The sequence below is a fragment of the Dasypus novemcinctus genome, chromosome 21, assembly GCF_030445035.2.
Source record: "Dasypus novemcinctus isolate mDasNov1 chromosome 21, mDasNov1.1.hap2, whole genome shotgun sequence".
NCBI classification, from domain to species: Eukaryota; Metazoa; Chordata; class Mammalia; order Cingulata; family Dasypodidae; genus Dasypus; species Dasypus novemcinctus.
In genome coordinates this window covers 80539409-80552846 of record NC_080693.1, presented here as the reverse complement: position 1 = coordinate 80552846, position 13438 = coordinate 80539409, and the positions used below count along the sequence as shown (strand labels likewise).

General features: G+C 45.9%; 1 protein-coding gene across 5 annotated transcripts in view; it reads left to right on the top strand.

The window, feature by feature from the left end:
• RNF157 (ring finger protein 157) overlaps positions 1–13438 on the top strand; it is a 121428-nt gene that overhangs the window by 104261 nt on the left and 3729 nt on the right. For 3 of the 5 annotated variants that reach the window (XM_058284774.2, XM_071210819.1, XM_012523668.3), the window contains 7 exons: positions 1052–1290; positions 2032–2140; positions 4111–4222; positions 4710–4882; positions 5158–5223; positions 6680–6728; positions 8450–8560. In XM_058284774.2, the coding sequence (XP_058140757.1) occupies positions 1052–1290; positions 2032–2140; positions 4111–4222; positions 4710–4882; positions 5158–5223; positions 6680–6728; positions 8450–8560 (859 nt within the window). Of the gene's footprint in view, positions 1–1051; positions 1291–2031; positions 2141–4110; positions 4223–4709; positions 4883–5157; positions 5224–6679; positions 6729–8449; positions 8561–12401; positions 12443–13438 lie in introns of all 5 variants that reach the window. The other 2 variants (XM_071210820.1, XM_058284775.2) reach the window with 1 other exon arrangement.

Here is a 13438-nt window from a genome sequence, read left to right as displayed (position 1 = left end):
TTTCTGCATCTATAGAAATACCCTTAGAAATGGATGCCTATCTTAGGCTGGCCTAAGTGATTTGGCAAATTGAAAGGGGAAACTTATATGTGATCAGTAGACCAAAAGAGCCATTAGAATTAGGCTAGCTCTGTTTCTTGAAGTGTATGATCTTAAATCCTTTGATTATTTCAGTTTATACTTATTCTTATACTTGATTAGAAATGTTTATCATTTGGAAAGAATAATATCTCTAAATGAATTGCTCACATATTGTTTAAATGAGGTATATACACTTCCAACTTTTAATTAAAGATACAAAAATAAAAACTCTGTACTGGCAAAGAAGCAATCAAATAGTCATTCTCTACTGCTTATAGGAGTGTAACTAGATAGATCATTTTTAGGAAGTAACCATCTCTATATATCAAGAGCCTTAAAAACATTCATATCTAGTAATCTAAGGCCCAAGTATTTCATAAGAAGAAAATAACCCAAAAAAAAAGATGTGTGCACCAGAATGTTCATCAAAGCATTGTTTACAATAGGAGACATTAGATACAACTTGTTATTTATGGCTGGTAGAACAGTTAGGAAACTTACGGTACTTATGAAAAAGGGATGCATATGAAAAGGTTTCAAAAACAGGAAAATATTTATGGTCAATGAAATCAGAAACTTACATAATTATTATAGATTATGTAAATAGTAGAGAGGAAGAAAATTGGAAGATAATACACCAGAATGTTAACAAAAGTTTTCTTTGGGCAGTTTGATTATTGGTTATTTTTTCCTTCCTTCTACTTTTGTGTATTTTCCAAATTCCCATTTAATAAACATATATTTCTATTATAATTAGAGAATATAAGCATTACTAAGAAAAAGTTAATAAGCAGAATCTAGGAATGTGTAATTCTTTGACATGTTATCTTTCCTCTGCTTCTAATATAGAAGCTTTTCTTTCCAGACCCCCAGACCAGATGTAAAAGAAAATATTTTCCATTGTAGAGTAAGAAACATGATTATGACATAAAACGAAGGGTAATTTTCAACCTGTCTCTGATTCCTCTAGTCCTCAGAGAACATCCCACCAGGTTATGAAGTGGTGTCTCTTCTGGAGGCCCTCAATGGACCCCTCACCCCATCCCCGGCAGTCCCTCCACTTCACGTGCTTGGAGATGGCCACCTCTCAGGAATGCTGCCTTCCTATGGTAGCGATGGCCATCTGCCCCCTGTCAGGACTCTCTCCCCCCTCGACCGCTTATCTGACTGCAGCAGCCAAGGACTCAAGCTCAAAAAGACTCTCTCCAAGTGAGTAGCCAGCTCTCAACAATATTGACCCTGGAATCCTTGATGAGATCCTTTTGACCCATCTTTCACTTCCTCCGTGCTGGCTCACGTCCCGGATTCCCAAGGCCTAGTCTACCTTCTGGGCTGTTCCAAGTCTCACTGATGACTTGTGGCTACCCCTTGAAGGAGGTTATCCCACCTTACTCTGGTGTATGGGCACTTGGGAGAGTTTGGATTAGATGACTATCTGATATGTTTTTTTTTTGTTTTGGATGGGGGTATAGGAGAGAGCAGGATGAGCACCATGGATGGGGAAAGCGTCCTTAGGGTCATTCAGACTCTTGGGGAGCCTCACTTGGTCTGAGGACTGAAGGGACCTTGTGATCTATATGTCTTGAACATTTCAATCCAATTAGGTGTAAACTGTATGATGTCTTTGGCAAAGCAAAGCAAAGCAGGGTATTCTACAGATGAAAATATTAAGATCCTCAAAATAGCAATGTTTTTTCCCAAGTTCAAACAGCAAGTTATTGAAGGAATTAAAGGTAAAACTTAGGTCTCCTAACACCCAGCAGAGGTCGCAGTCCATTTCTGGTGCTTTGTTCCCACCACCTTACTCCTTCTTAAGGGTTGGATTTCCCCTCACATTTCCCCCTTGTGGTCCTCTTCTTTCTGTGAGGCCTGGTTAGTAAGAGTATAGGCTAAGTTTTGTTCTTTAAATGGATATTGAATACAGCCAGTTTTCCCTGTGGATTTTTCCAGGTCTGTTTCCCAGAATTCTTCTGTGTTGCATGAAGAGGAAGATGAGCACTCTTGCAGTGAGTCCGAGACGCAGCCCTCGCAGAGACGGCCTGCTCAACATCTTGGAGAGGTAATTTGCCTTCTCCTCCTTCTCTTAGATGTTAGACTCCAGGTACTTATTTTACGCGTACAAGCCTTGTCAGATCAGTCTGCTTTTGTTTATTCAACAACTTTCGAACATGCTCTGAGGTAGCAGCAAAGAACTCATTAGACACACTCATTCAACTAAGTCTTTTTTTTTTTAAGATTTATTTTATTTTATTTATTTCTCTCCCCCCACCCGCTCTCTGTGTCCATTCGCTGTGTGTTCTTCTGTGTCCGCTTGTATTCTTGTCAGCAGCACCAGGAACCCATGTCTCTCTTTTGTTGTGTCATCTTGCTGCGTCAGCTCCCTATGTGTGCGGAGCCACTCCTGGCCAGGCTGCGCTTTTTTCATGTGGGGCAGCTCTCCTTAAGGGGCGCACTCCTTGCGCATGGGGCTCCCCTATGCGGGGGACACCCCTGTGTGGCATGGCACTTCTTGTGCACATTAGCACTGTGCATGGGCCGGCTCCACACGGGTCAGTAGGCCCTGGGTCTGAACCCTGGACCTCCCATGTGCTAGTGGAAGCTCTATCAGGTAAGCCAAATCCGCTTCCCTCAACTAAGTTTTGAGTCTGTATTATTTACCAGGTACTGTTCTATGTGCTGGGGATAGTTGCTGTGAGGAAACTATAAAAGTCCTGCCCTCATGGAGCTTACACTCTTCATAGCTGGGGTGGAGTGGACATAAAACGTGTGTATGTCAGATGGTATTGTGGATCAGTGTGTCAGATAAGACAGGAAGTGGGCTGTGCAGGTGTCTGAGACAAGACATTTCAGGCATGACCTAGGCATGAGAAACAGCAAGTGGAAAAGCCCTAAGCAGGACTATGCTGGGAGGCCAGTGTGGCAGGAGTGGAAGAAGACTGGAATCTTCTACCCTGTGCATCCCTCACAGACTTTACAGACTTTACAGATGTCTGTGACACCCCTCTCTCTGTAAGGTACCAAACTAAGGACAGTGGAGCACACAAGGATAATAAAGTGGCTGCTGTCCTTGGGGACACATGGTCTAGAGGGGAGAGGACATGTGCACAAATAACAGCACCATATTGGACACACGGTTGATGCTCAGTATTTGCCGAATGAATGAATGAATTTTAACTACAGAAAGTAAGTATACCTAAAAAACAGGGACGATAAAGTGCAGTGGTAAAAGATATAAATAGAATGTTAAGTGGAGGATATCAGAAAAGGTGATGTAGAGCTGAATCTGGAAAAATTTTGGACATAAAGAAGAAGTTAGGAAAAACATTCCAGGTAATGGGGATAGTACATGCAAAGGCATGGAGCCCAATAACATGGTAAGATTCAGCTAAAAAAATTGAAAAAGCAAGCCTGGAGAAAAGGGGACAGAATAAAGAGAATCAGTAGGACTTTACATCTATATCTGCCTAGGTGGGGTGAGGTTTTGTGCCCAGGTGATTGACAGGTAGGGTGTCAGGATCAGAATCAGGAAACCTGGGAGGAGAAGTAGGTTGGGAAGAAAGGTGATATTTGTTTTCAGATGGAGTTTGAACCAGCCGACATCCAAGTAGAGGAGTCCAGCAAGTAGTGGGGCCTCTGTAGCTTTTGTATCCTTTTGCCTTCAAATGGAAAGCTGTTTATAATCCTGGGAAAAGCTGGGGTGTTCCCATGTCACAGCTGCCGGGTGACCTGTGTCATCTGAGCTGCAGTCTTTGTACAGCCCCAACAGATGCTGTGCCTTGGGCAAGATGTGTTGACTGACTTTTGTGCCTCCCCTGGGAAACAATCGTTCCAGGCCAGGGCTGGAGAGAATTGACGAAAGAGACCAGCACTGCTTCTGTGTGCTACTCGTGTTGGCCAAGGAGAAGGGGACCTTATTTCCCTAGCTCCCAGCATCCCCTCACCACCCCATCCTGACCCATATCCCCTTCCCCTTATACTCTTCTAACATGTTTAACTTGAGTTTGATTGGTTTCCCTTTGTGCCCCACAGGAATGTGGTGTAACTCCAGAGAGTGAGAATCTTACCTTGTCATCATCAGGACCTATTGACCAGTCTTCTTGCACAGGGACCCCAATCTCTTCCACAATTTCCTCCCCAGAAGGTACATGAAGGAGCACGGAATGGCGGCACGTTCTTCTCCCTTAACCTAATCCAGAATGGTCCTAATATTTCTCGAGGATCGGGCTTGGGAGCAGCAAGTTAATACCGAAACTGCATGACTAAATAGGCCCCAGTTTGAGAAGGAAGGGAAGCTTGCTTTCCTAAGATGAGAAGGCAGTCTTGTTGAGAGTTGTTTCTCTTAATCCTAGTCCTACCAAAAGGTTTCCTTTAACATTATGATAAGGAAAGGCAAATCCTTGGTTCCTGAGATTGAGTTCTGAACTCTAGGTGTAAAGTGGTAGCATCTTGGAAAGCAGTAAGCATAAAACCTTTTTTAGGTGAGGGCAAGATAAGGCCCTCACACTGCTTGCACCCCGAATCAGGGGAGAAAGCTCTGCTCCTCAGTAAGCTTATAGAAACCAGGTCTGACCTCCAGTCTCCTTCCTGTTACTGATGTGCTGGATTTCCTCCAACCGATGTCTCCAAAGACCCTGCCAGCAGCAGTCTGGCCCAGTCTGTCATGTCCATGGCGTCATCCCAGATCAGCACCGACACAGTCTCATCCATGTCTGGCTCCTACCTCGCCCCTGGCACTGAAGAAGAAGGAGAACCTCTCCCTTCTCCCCAGGCTGCCAGGAGGACCCCATCAGATGAAGGAGAGGTAAGGGAGGAGCACAGGAATTGTCCTTGCTGCTCTGGGTTTGGTACATATGTCCAGAGTAGCTCAGTTATAGTCTGCGGGGATGTCTGCAAAGCCTCCAAAGAGCTCGGAAGGAGTGCTGTGGTTTAAATCAAGGATTCCCTTTTGGTGACACTTCTATTTGTACCAGTTTAACTGGAGACGACTTGGGCTGGGATTGCTCTCTGCTGTTGTAAGAATTTATAGGAGAGCCCATACTGATAACTGGGCCCTTGACGTGTGTTGCTATTTTGCAGGTGATGCCAGTGGAGTCTCCAGATATCAACTTTGTTGGCATCCCAGCTGAAGAGCAGGATGCCGAGGTAACAGCAATGGCAGATAGCAGTGCCTCCTTGCCCACAGATAGGAGAGCTGTTGGCATCAGTTTGAGATGGAAATAAGGATGGGGGAGCTGTTACTCAAAGAAACTTTCCCAGGTGGCATGCTTGGATCCCTTAGAAGTGGGATGTGGTGAGGGTAAGAGCAGCCCATCCACAGTGGTCTATGGACTGTCCAGTAATGTGAAAGAAAGTGAAGGCACCCTGAGTTCTCATTTTCAGCATAGTAGAGTGAAGTGGTTCAGGAGGTAACTCTTCCATATCATGCCCCAGACCTTGAGAATCTGTCCATCATTCATGTAGTAAGGGTTTACACAAGGCAGCTCTTGCAGGCGCTTCCTGGCACTGGGGACATAAAGGTATGAGCGATGGGGTTTCTGCCTGCCTCTGCCCACTGTGCCCATCAAGAATCCCCATCAGGGGTGGGAGAAAGGGTCACAGGGTTGCAGCATAGCAAGAGATGGGCCCCAAGGCATGTAAGAAGTGCCAGAGGAGGCCTGGCTAACAGTGAGGGAACCAGAACTTTTTCTTGAGCCAAACATTTTTAAAAGCTTTTCTGGGGAAATGGATGTGGCTCAAGCAATTGGGCTCCCGTCTAACTTATACAGGGTCCAGGGTTTGATGCCCAGGGCCTCCTGGTGAAGGCAAGCTGGCCCATGTGGCGAGCTGGCCCACACGGAGTACTGACCCATGCATGGAGTGCTGCCCCATGCAAGAGTATTGCCCTGTGCAGGTGTGCTGCTCCACACAAGGAGTGCTGCCCTGTGCAGGAGTACTGCCCCGTGCAGGAGTGCTGGCCCACACAGAGAACTGATGCAGCAAGATGACACAACAAAAAGAGACACACAGGAGAGATAAGAGACACAGCAGACCAGGGAGCTGAGGTGGTACAAGAGAATGACTGACTCTCTCCCACTCTGAAGGTCCCAGGATCGGTTCCCAGAGCCGCCTAATGAGAATATAAACACACAGAAGAACATAGAGCAAATGGACAGAGAGCAGACAATGGAGGGAAAGGGGAGAAATAAATATCTTTCTTAAAAAAAGCCTATCTGGATAAGATTTTGGATCATAAGAGGTCTCTGAAAGTTCTATGATCTTGTTATTTGCCTTTTTATTGACTGATTTTTATTTCTACCTTAGAGAAAAAAATATCAGTTAAGTCATTGCAAGTGTAGTCCTGACAGACTATTCCAAGTGTACATTGCTAATGTGGCTCAGCCCTTGGTCCTCACAAGGCTGACTGCCTTGCCAAACAAAATCTGCCTCTAGCCAGCCAGGGACCTGGCCTCCTGGGCATGCAAAGCACAGGTGGGAAATGGACAGTGTTGACACAGGCCCTGAAATGGGGTACCATCAAGATGATTAGTTCTGTCTTTTGCCAGTTGATTTACTTATTTTGTTGCTTTAGAGACTCAACGGCGTCTTTCTTGTGTTCTAGGGAAATGCTGTTCTAGAGGAAGAGGATGGATCACCCACACAAGAAGATGGTAAAAGACCTGGTCCTTTGCTCCTCTTATATATATTTCTTTCCCAGGCATTCTTTAAAGGGTAAAGGAAAAAAGACCTGGTCTGACTTGGTGGTGCTGCTTACTTGTGAAATTGCTGGGCAAGGGTTGTCTTCTGGATGATATATCAAAGCAAGCAGGGTTTCTGGCTGATTTTGCAGACCTTCCCAGCTCTTTGTCAGGGTGAGGATGCTGCAAAAGATACATATTGCTTGAAGTTTACATTTAGTAGATTCTGAAGCTTCCTGGGCAACTCCTGCGGCTTTCTTCCTGCTGCTGCTCTTCAGCCGAGCCTACTCTAGCAGCATTGATGGCAGAAGCAGCAAAACAGCATCTTCCACCTGAGGAAAAGGGCCATTTAGCGGTTGGTTTTGTTTTGCTTTAGTGAAGAAAATGGTTGACGTTATTGCAAAGGAGGGTTTAGGAGTCAGCAGATACGTTGAAGGTGCGGTCAAGGAAGCAGAAACAAGCTTCTTTAGCAGCTCAGCTTAGGCAAGTGTTTGGTCAGCTGTTGTCATGACTTTGCCATAATTCAGGCCTTACATAGATAGAAGACAAGGGGTGACCTGCAGCCTAAGGCTGGGAAGAAGACAGGGGCTGGAAAAACCACACCAGAGGATGGAATCCCATGTGTTTGGGAAGCAGATTCTCTGCCCTCTGCTGCTCTGAGGGGCGCCTGCAGAGGAGCACTTCCAAAGCACACGTGCGCCCCAGCCTGGACGCAGACCTGTCAGCAGATATTGTCCTAGTTGCTTCTGCTTTAGCGTGGCCATTGCTTGGGGAGTTTCAGGATTGTGCATGCAGACTTGACAGCTCCCGCCTGGCCCAGTGCCCCAAGGAGAAGGTGCCTGCCCAGGCTGTGCCTCCCTCATACTCACGCACACCAGTCCAAGAGGGCTTTTGGAAGTTCAGCAGCTCAGCAGCTCTCAGTATTTCAGTGCCCAAGATTCCAGAGTCACCCTTTGTGGCTGTCTCCATCCCCCCAGGAGATGATTTGTTCTAAAAGTGCAAGGTTGCCCTGTTGTTTCCACTTGACATTCTGTAGCCCCTATAGCAGATATATTTTCTTCTGTCCCTTTCACCAAGAAATATAAAGGGATCTTGAAAATTAACTTCTAGAATTTCCCCTTCCCCTTCTTAAATGTTGGTAGGTTTCTTCTGGTCAGTTATTTAAAATAAAATAAGACTCATAAAAAAGCAAATCATAATTTTGTGAATGTAGTGATTCTGATTTTTATTTGCAAAATTATGGTAGAACCTAAGAACATTTGTCATTTTATGTACTTGCTCATTTGCAGAGCCTTATAGTCTTAAACACACCCACATGCCCCAGAGGCAGACACAAGCATGAGCAGTGGGTAGCTTTTCCCAGCCGCGTTCTCATCGGCCTTCCCTCTGGCATAGTTCCACTTTCAGAAGTGGTTCTCTGTTGGGCCTGTGTTCCACAGCCCTCCTGACTTATTCCAGAACAGTGGATGGAAAGGGTCCAATTAGGGAAACAGAGCAGGACAGCTTCAAGAACACAAACATGCCCACATGATCTGACTCCTCTATTGTCCACTCTTTACCCACTTAATTATTGTCTTTTATTTAACATATGATTTGATTTTCTTTGTCTTCATCCTTAAGATTTTTATTTTAAGGACAGCAAAGCAGAGAAAAACACAGCCAGCCCCTCTCTAACCGCATTAACTCCGTTACAGGCCAGAGGACATGCGCATTTCTAGGTATGGAGTGTGACAATAACAATGACTTTGACATCGCAAGCGTGAAAGCACTGGACAATAAGCTGTGCTCTGAGGTCTGCTTACCCGGTGAGTGGCAGTCTGCTGAACATGAACTTGGTGGGAGATAATCCCCTCTGCTCTTACCCCTGCTCTCACCCTGGTACACCCCATCTCCTGCCCTGCAGTTCCTGGGAAGAAGGCATGGGGTGTGCTAAGATGCTGGGAACAAGTTGCTAAAAGAAGTGAAATGACCTCAGGAAGATCCTTGAGCTTTTTGCAAAGAGTAGTCCCAGCTCTGAGTGAGAATATTAGGATAAGAAAGGAGCAAAAATTCCTCTCCTTATGATTTGGCCTAGCCATGCCCCCTCCATCAAGATCTTACAGATACCATGGCAGGTGGCCTGGTCTTGTTTTCATCAGCAGGACGTTTGAGGCAGACAAACAACACTTCTCCATGAAGGTCTTGGAGAACCTGAGCCCTTTAAAAGAGAATCCATAGCTCCTCAGTAAGAAATGTGCCTAAGTTAGGATCAGAGAGGAATTTGAAAGCTAACATTTTGTGGGCCAGTACTTGTGATCCAGTAAGCTTTGTGTTACCAGTTGCATTATATATTCTAGATCTGGATCCTAAAAGAGACGTCAGGGATTGAGGGTGACTATGCTCCCTGGAGCCCTAACTCCAAATTTGATCCAGATTGTTTATGTGTCCCTTCTTACTTCTCACAATACGAAACTGAATCTGGGGTGGTTTCTTAGAAAAACTCGTGTTAAGCACACTGTGACCACTGACCGCCTTCTACTCATTCAAGGACTTGTAGGAATTACTCCTTGAAAGCCAAGTCTTGCCCAGGTCGACTAGGCCAAAATTTCCCCTCTTGGTTTTACTCTAGAGATTGTCCTTCATGTTGTGTTGTTTGCAATCCTCTTAAACCGCCCAAAATGAGGACTGACTTATTCTTCAGAACAGCCACATCATGGGTCCAGTGCTTTACTCGCTCAGCGAAGTGGCTGGAGTAGTCGGAATGACGCTACCTCCTGTAGATTGCCACTCTCCATCAACCCTGTGAAAGACACGGGTTTAAAAGACTCTGGCCCCACTCGGATTGGTAGCAGGGGAAGCATTAATTCTCAGGAGAAGCAATAATTCTCAGAAGCATTCTCTGGCCTTTCAAAGGGTGCTTCAGTCCATTTAGTTTGTCCTGTAGACACTGCCCACGTCTCTTGGTCTTCAGTGAGACAAAAGAGGTGCTGTCACCTGATGCTTCTCCTGCTTCTCCTGCCTGGGGCTCAGGGAGGACCCCTCCTGCCTGAGCACAGGGGCGGGGGCATTGACCCAGTGGCCAGCTCCCAACCAGTCAGGCCTGGATTGGTGCTGCTGGGATCCGAGGAACACTTCCTGCCTTCCCACTCCTTACCTTGCTTCTGTCTGTCCATTTGTTTTTCACATCTTTTTGCCAAATGTAAATCTGTCTGTCTGGTTTGTTTATTTTTAAACTCATGTATGTTGTTACCTAGACTTCGTATGAAAGTTCATGTTCACTCTGTGCCAACACTGTCCTTGCTGGCTCTGCTTAGCCCCTGACACCAAGCTTGCGGGACATGCATACATTTGGAAGCCATTTGCTTAGGGCTACAAACAAGGTTTCCATTCCTAATTGGCAAGAGCTTATATTCAATATACTAAGACTTTTTCCAAGAAAAATACTTGTGAGAATGAATTCCTACTCAATAAAAATAAATGAGAATGCTTCCATAACCAGGATTATGGGAAGGATTTCTTTTTAATTGATGTTCTTGGTCAGTAATTGGGTGAAGATACTGGTCTCTCTGCCCCAGCTCTGCCCTTGGTCGTGGCTGGGTACTGGCCATCTTCTCTCTGGGCTGCAGGAGAACAGTTATGTTTCTGCCTCCCACAAGGGGCTTCTCCACCTCCACTTTTTGGAGTTATTTTAGCCAACAGTGCTGGTAGAAACTGAGCTTATTCCTTCTGCTTCTTCCTCTTCCTCCTCACTCCTGCCAGCCAACCTGCTTGTTGATACTTACTCCACTTATGATTGGGGGAGGGGAGCAAGACCTGGAAAGTAGAAGCCCTGGGGTTCCTCATGGTGATCTCTGGAGCCAGTCATTTTAGGATTTACCTGGGTTCACAATTTGGGCCTGACATGAAATCAAATACCTGTTCCCAGGTGTACATACTTTGAGTGTTCCAATTAAAGTCTCAGGGGCTCTTAAAGAGAGGGGAAGAGGCATCTGCTCTCAGTAAAAAAATATTTCTCTGGTTCTTTTGTTAGCATCACACTGGTAGTGGGATACTAGGGAACTCTATGGAAGGTATTTGTTGGGTTAATGACAAGAGTATCGACTTCGGTAGGTTCCCCATGGAATAACTAGACCTTCTCATGCTTAGCGAAAGGTTAGAACTTCCATCTTCCACCTGGGATGCCTGTAGGATGGCTTGGCTCCTCACTGTTCCTCTGGCCAGCTCTTTCCTCCATCGGGATGGTTGGCTTCTCATGCGCTTGGTCTCTGCTTGAGCCTGTTGCCCTGTTCAAGCAGATGCTCCTCTCTTCATGGAGGGCCGATGAGAAGCGGAGCCCAGGGAGTATCCCATGTTCTCCCTGGGCCATGCACCCTTCCCTAGGCTCATGCATGCTCTACCAGAGACCCAGCTGGTGGCCAGGACATACAGGCTCCCGTCCTTACCACTCTTACCGCACTTGTGAGGTGCTTAGAGGACACCTGTGTCATTCTAGCTCCTAATTCCCTAAGAAGCTTCTGGCTTCTCTCAGGGTGCCAAGACTGAGGGTGGATGTCTGGGTCTTCCCATTGAGGGGTGATATATTCTGAGGTTGCTTCTGAAAGCTTCTCAAAGGGTGGAAATCCAAGTTGACAGATGGTGATGGTAAGATTAGATTTGTCAGACCATACTAAATACATGTGGTTCCAAGGAATTTGATGGTTGGTTAGTGGTCAGGGGACCAATGATAGTTCTGTGGAAAGGAGCTCTGAGTAGTGCATAATAAAGAAAACACAGGTAATTTGGGTTTATTAGTGGAAATACAAATGAACTTTAAAATGACTGCATTGTGCAGTCATTGTGTGAGCATAACCATTATAATCTAAAAATGCCATGGAAATCTGAAATTTAACTCACTCCTTCCTCTCAAGCCTCAATCCAAGACTAAGGTGCTATTAGAAAAGTTTACATTTCATGGATACTCAGGAAAGATCCGAATTAAGTTTCTCTCTCACCTGGAGAGAAGCTGTGCAAAGACAATTTAACTATTATGGCCCTTCGATTTAATTAGTAACTTGGTAGAGTCCATTAACCTAAATTTTTGCAAGAAATAAGTGTACGGAATTTCCCAAAATGTGCTCCTAGCATCTACCTCTAGGAGTCTCTTCACTCTCCCATTTCTAATTCCCAAAATTGGCAATTGAATAGAAAGCAACTATCTCTTTCTCCCTTGGAGTATTTTAAATCTCTAAGCTCCATTTTCCAGCTGAAGGGTGCTGGATTCAACCAGACAAAATGGCAGCACTGGTATCAGGAAGCCCTTTGCAGCTTTCCACGTTTCCTTCCTCTAGCAGGCTTGCCTTCAAAACACAGCTGAGGAGAGTACAGCAGCAGGCTTTTGCTGTGGGCTCTTTAGAAATCTTTTCAGGGAAAGGGCACCTCATTATCGCTGCTAAATCTCGCCTCACCACAGAGTGTCGAGAAGCCAGGAGCTTTTGGCTCTGGTTAAGTGGTGTTTGTAGCAAGGACTCCCATGAGTACCAAGTCAGGACAGCCTCTTGGCCCCGCGTTGCATGGTGTGCTGGTGGTGGCGATAGCAAGGTGATGCTACTGCTCTTGTTTTTATTTTGTGCATGCATGTGTGTCTTCTCTCTTGTTTACCATTTGCTTTTGGTCTTTCCTACTGAACAGCCGCAGTTCCGGAGTCCTGCCCCATAAACATTGAGGAATAGGTATGAGATCTACCAAATTATATAAACAAACAGCTCATTTTATTTGGGGGTTGCTAAACTTAAAGGCAATATTGCCTTATGCTATTCTGTCAGCAGGTGAGTGCCACCCTTATTGGGGAAAGCACCTTTGACTCATGATCCAGACTGTAATTCCCCTAGGGAGTAGAGATCCCCAAATTCAGTTTGGGAGTGAAAGATACCTAAAAGTTTCCTGAGCCACTCAGTTCTCTTCCATTGGGGTCCACCATCCAGATCATTATTTGACCTCAGGTTGGATTATCACACCAGGACCTTTATGGGAAGGATGCAGTGTCTGCCCACTTCATCCTAGTGTTCTGCCATTAAAGGGCTTGGCACCTTACACTGGCCTAACCTTGAGACTGACCCCAGACATTTGTGAATGGCCCCCCTCAAACACATAATGCAGCGAGCCTCCACAATTGGTCCCAGGATGGATTAGGCACTGCGCTAGGTTCTGGGGATACAGCAGTGAGTGAGAGTCCCTGCCCATAAAAAGTTTCCAGTCTAATGGAGGATTAGAGGATGAAATGGCTTCCATGCAGTGTGAAGTGGGATGGTAGTGTAAGGGGAGCACAGAGGAGAGCCGCTGGATCTCATCTGGCTGGGGTGTGTCTGCGGGGGCTGCTGGGAGATGAGGCTCAAGAGGCCAAAAGGCAGAGGATAAAAGACCTTCCATCCACCCCCAAGGAGTTAGGTCTTTATCCTTGGAGCACAGGAAGCCAAGACCCTGCCTATCCCTTAGAAGGGTCTCTCTAGCTGCACTGCAGAAATTGAATCAGGTGGAGCAGTCTATGGGCTAGGAAACGACGAAGTGGAAACCCAGGTGAGAGGTGACGATGGCCTGAACAGAGCCTTGGTGGGGTCTGTGCTTTTCCCACCCCTTCCTGAGCACTTACAGCCCTCTCCCCACATTATCCATTTACTCTTTACAGTAATCCTGGGAGATAGGACCCATCTCCCCTTAGATGGATGAGA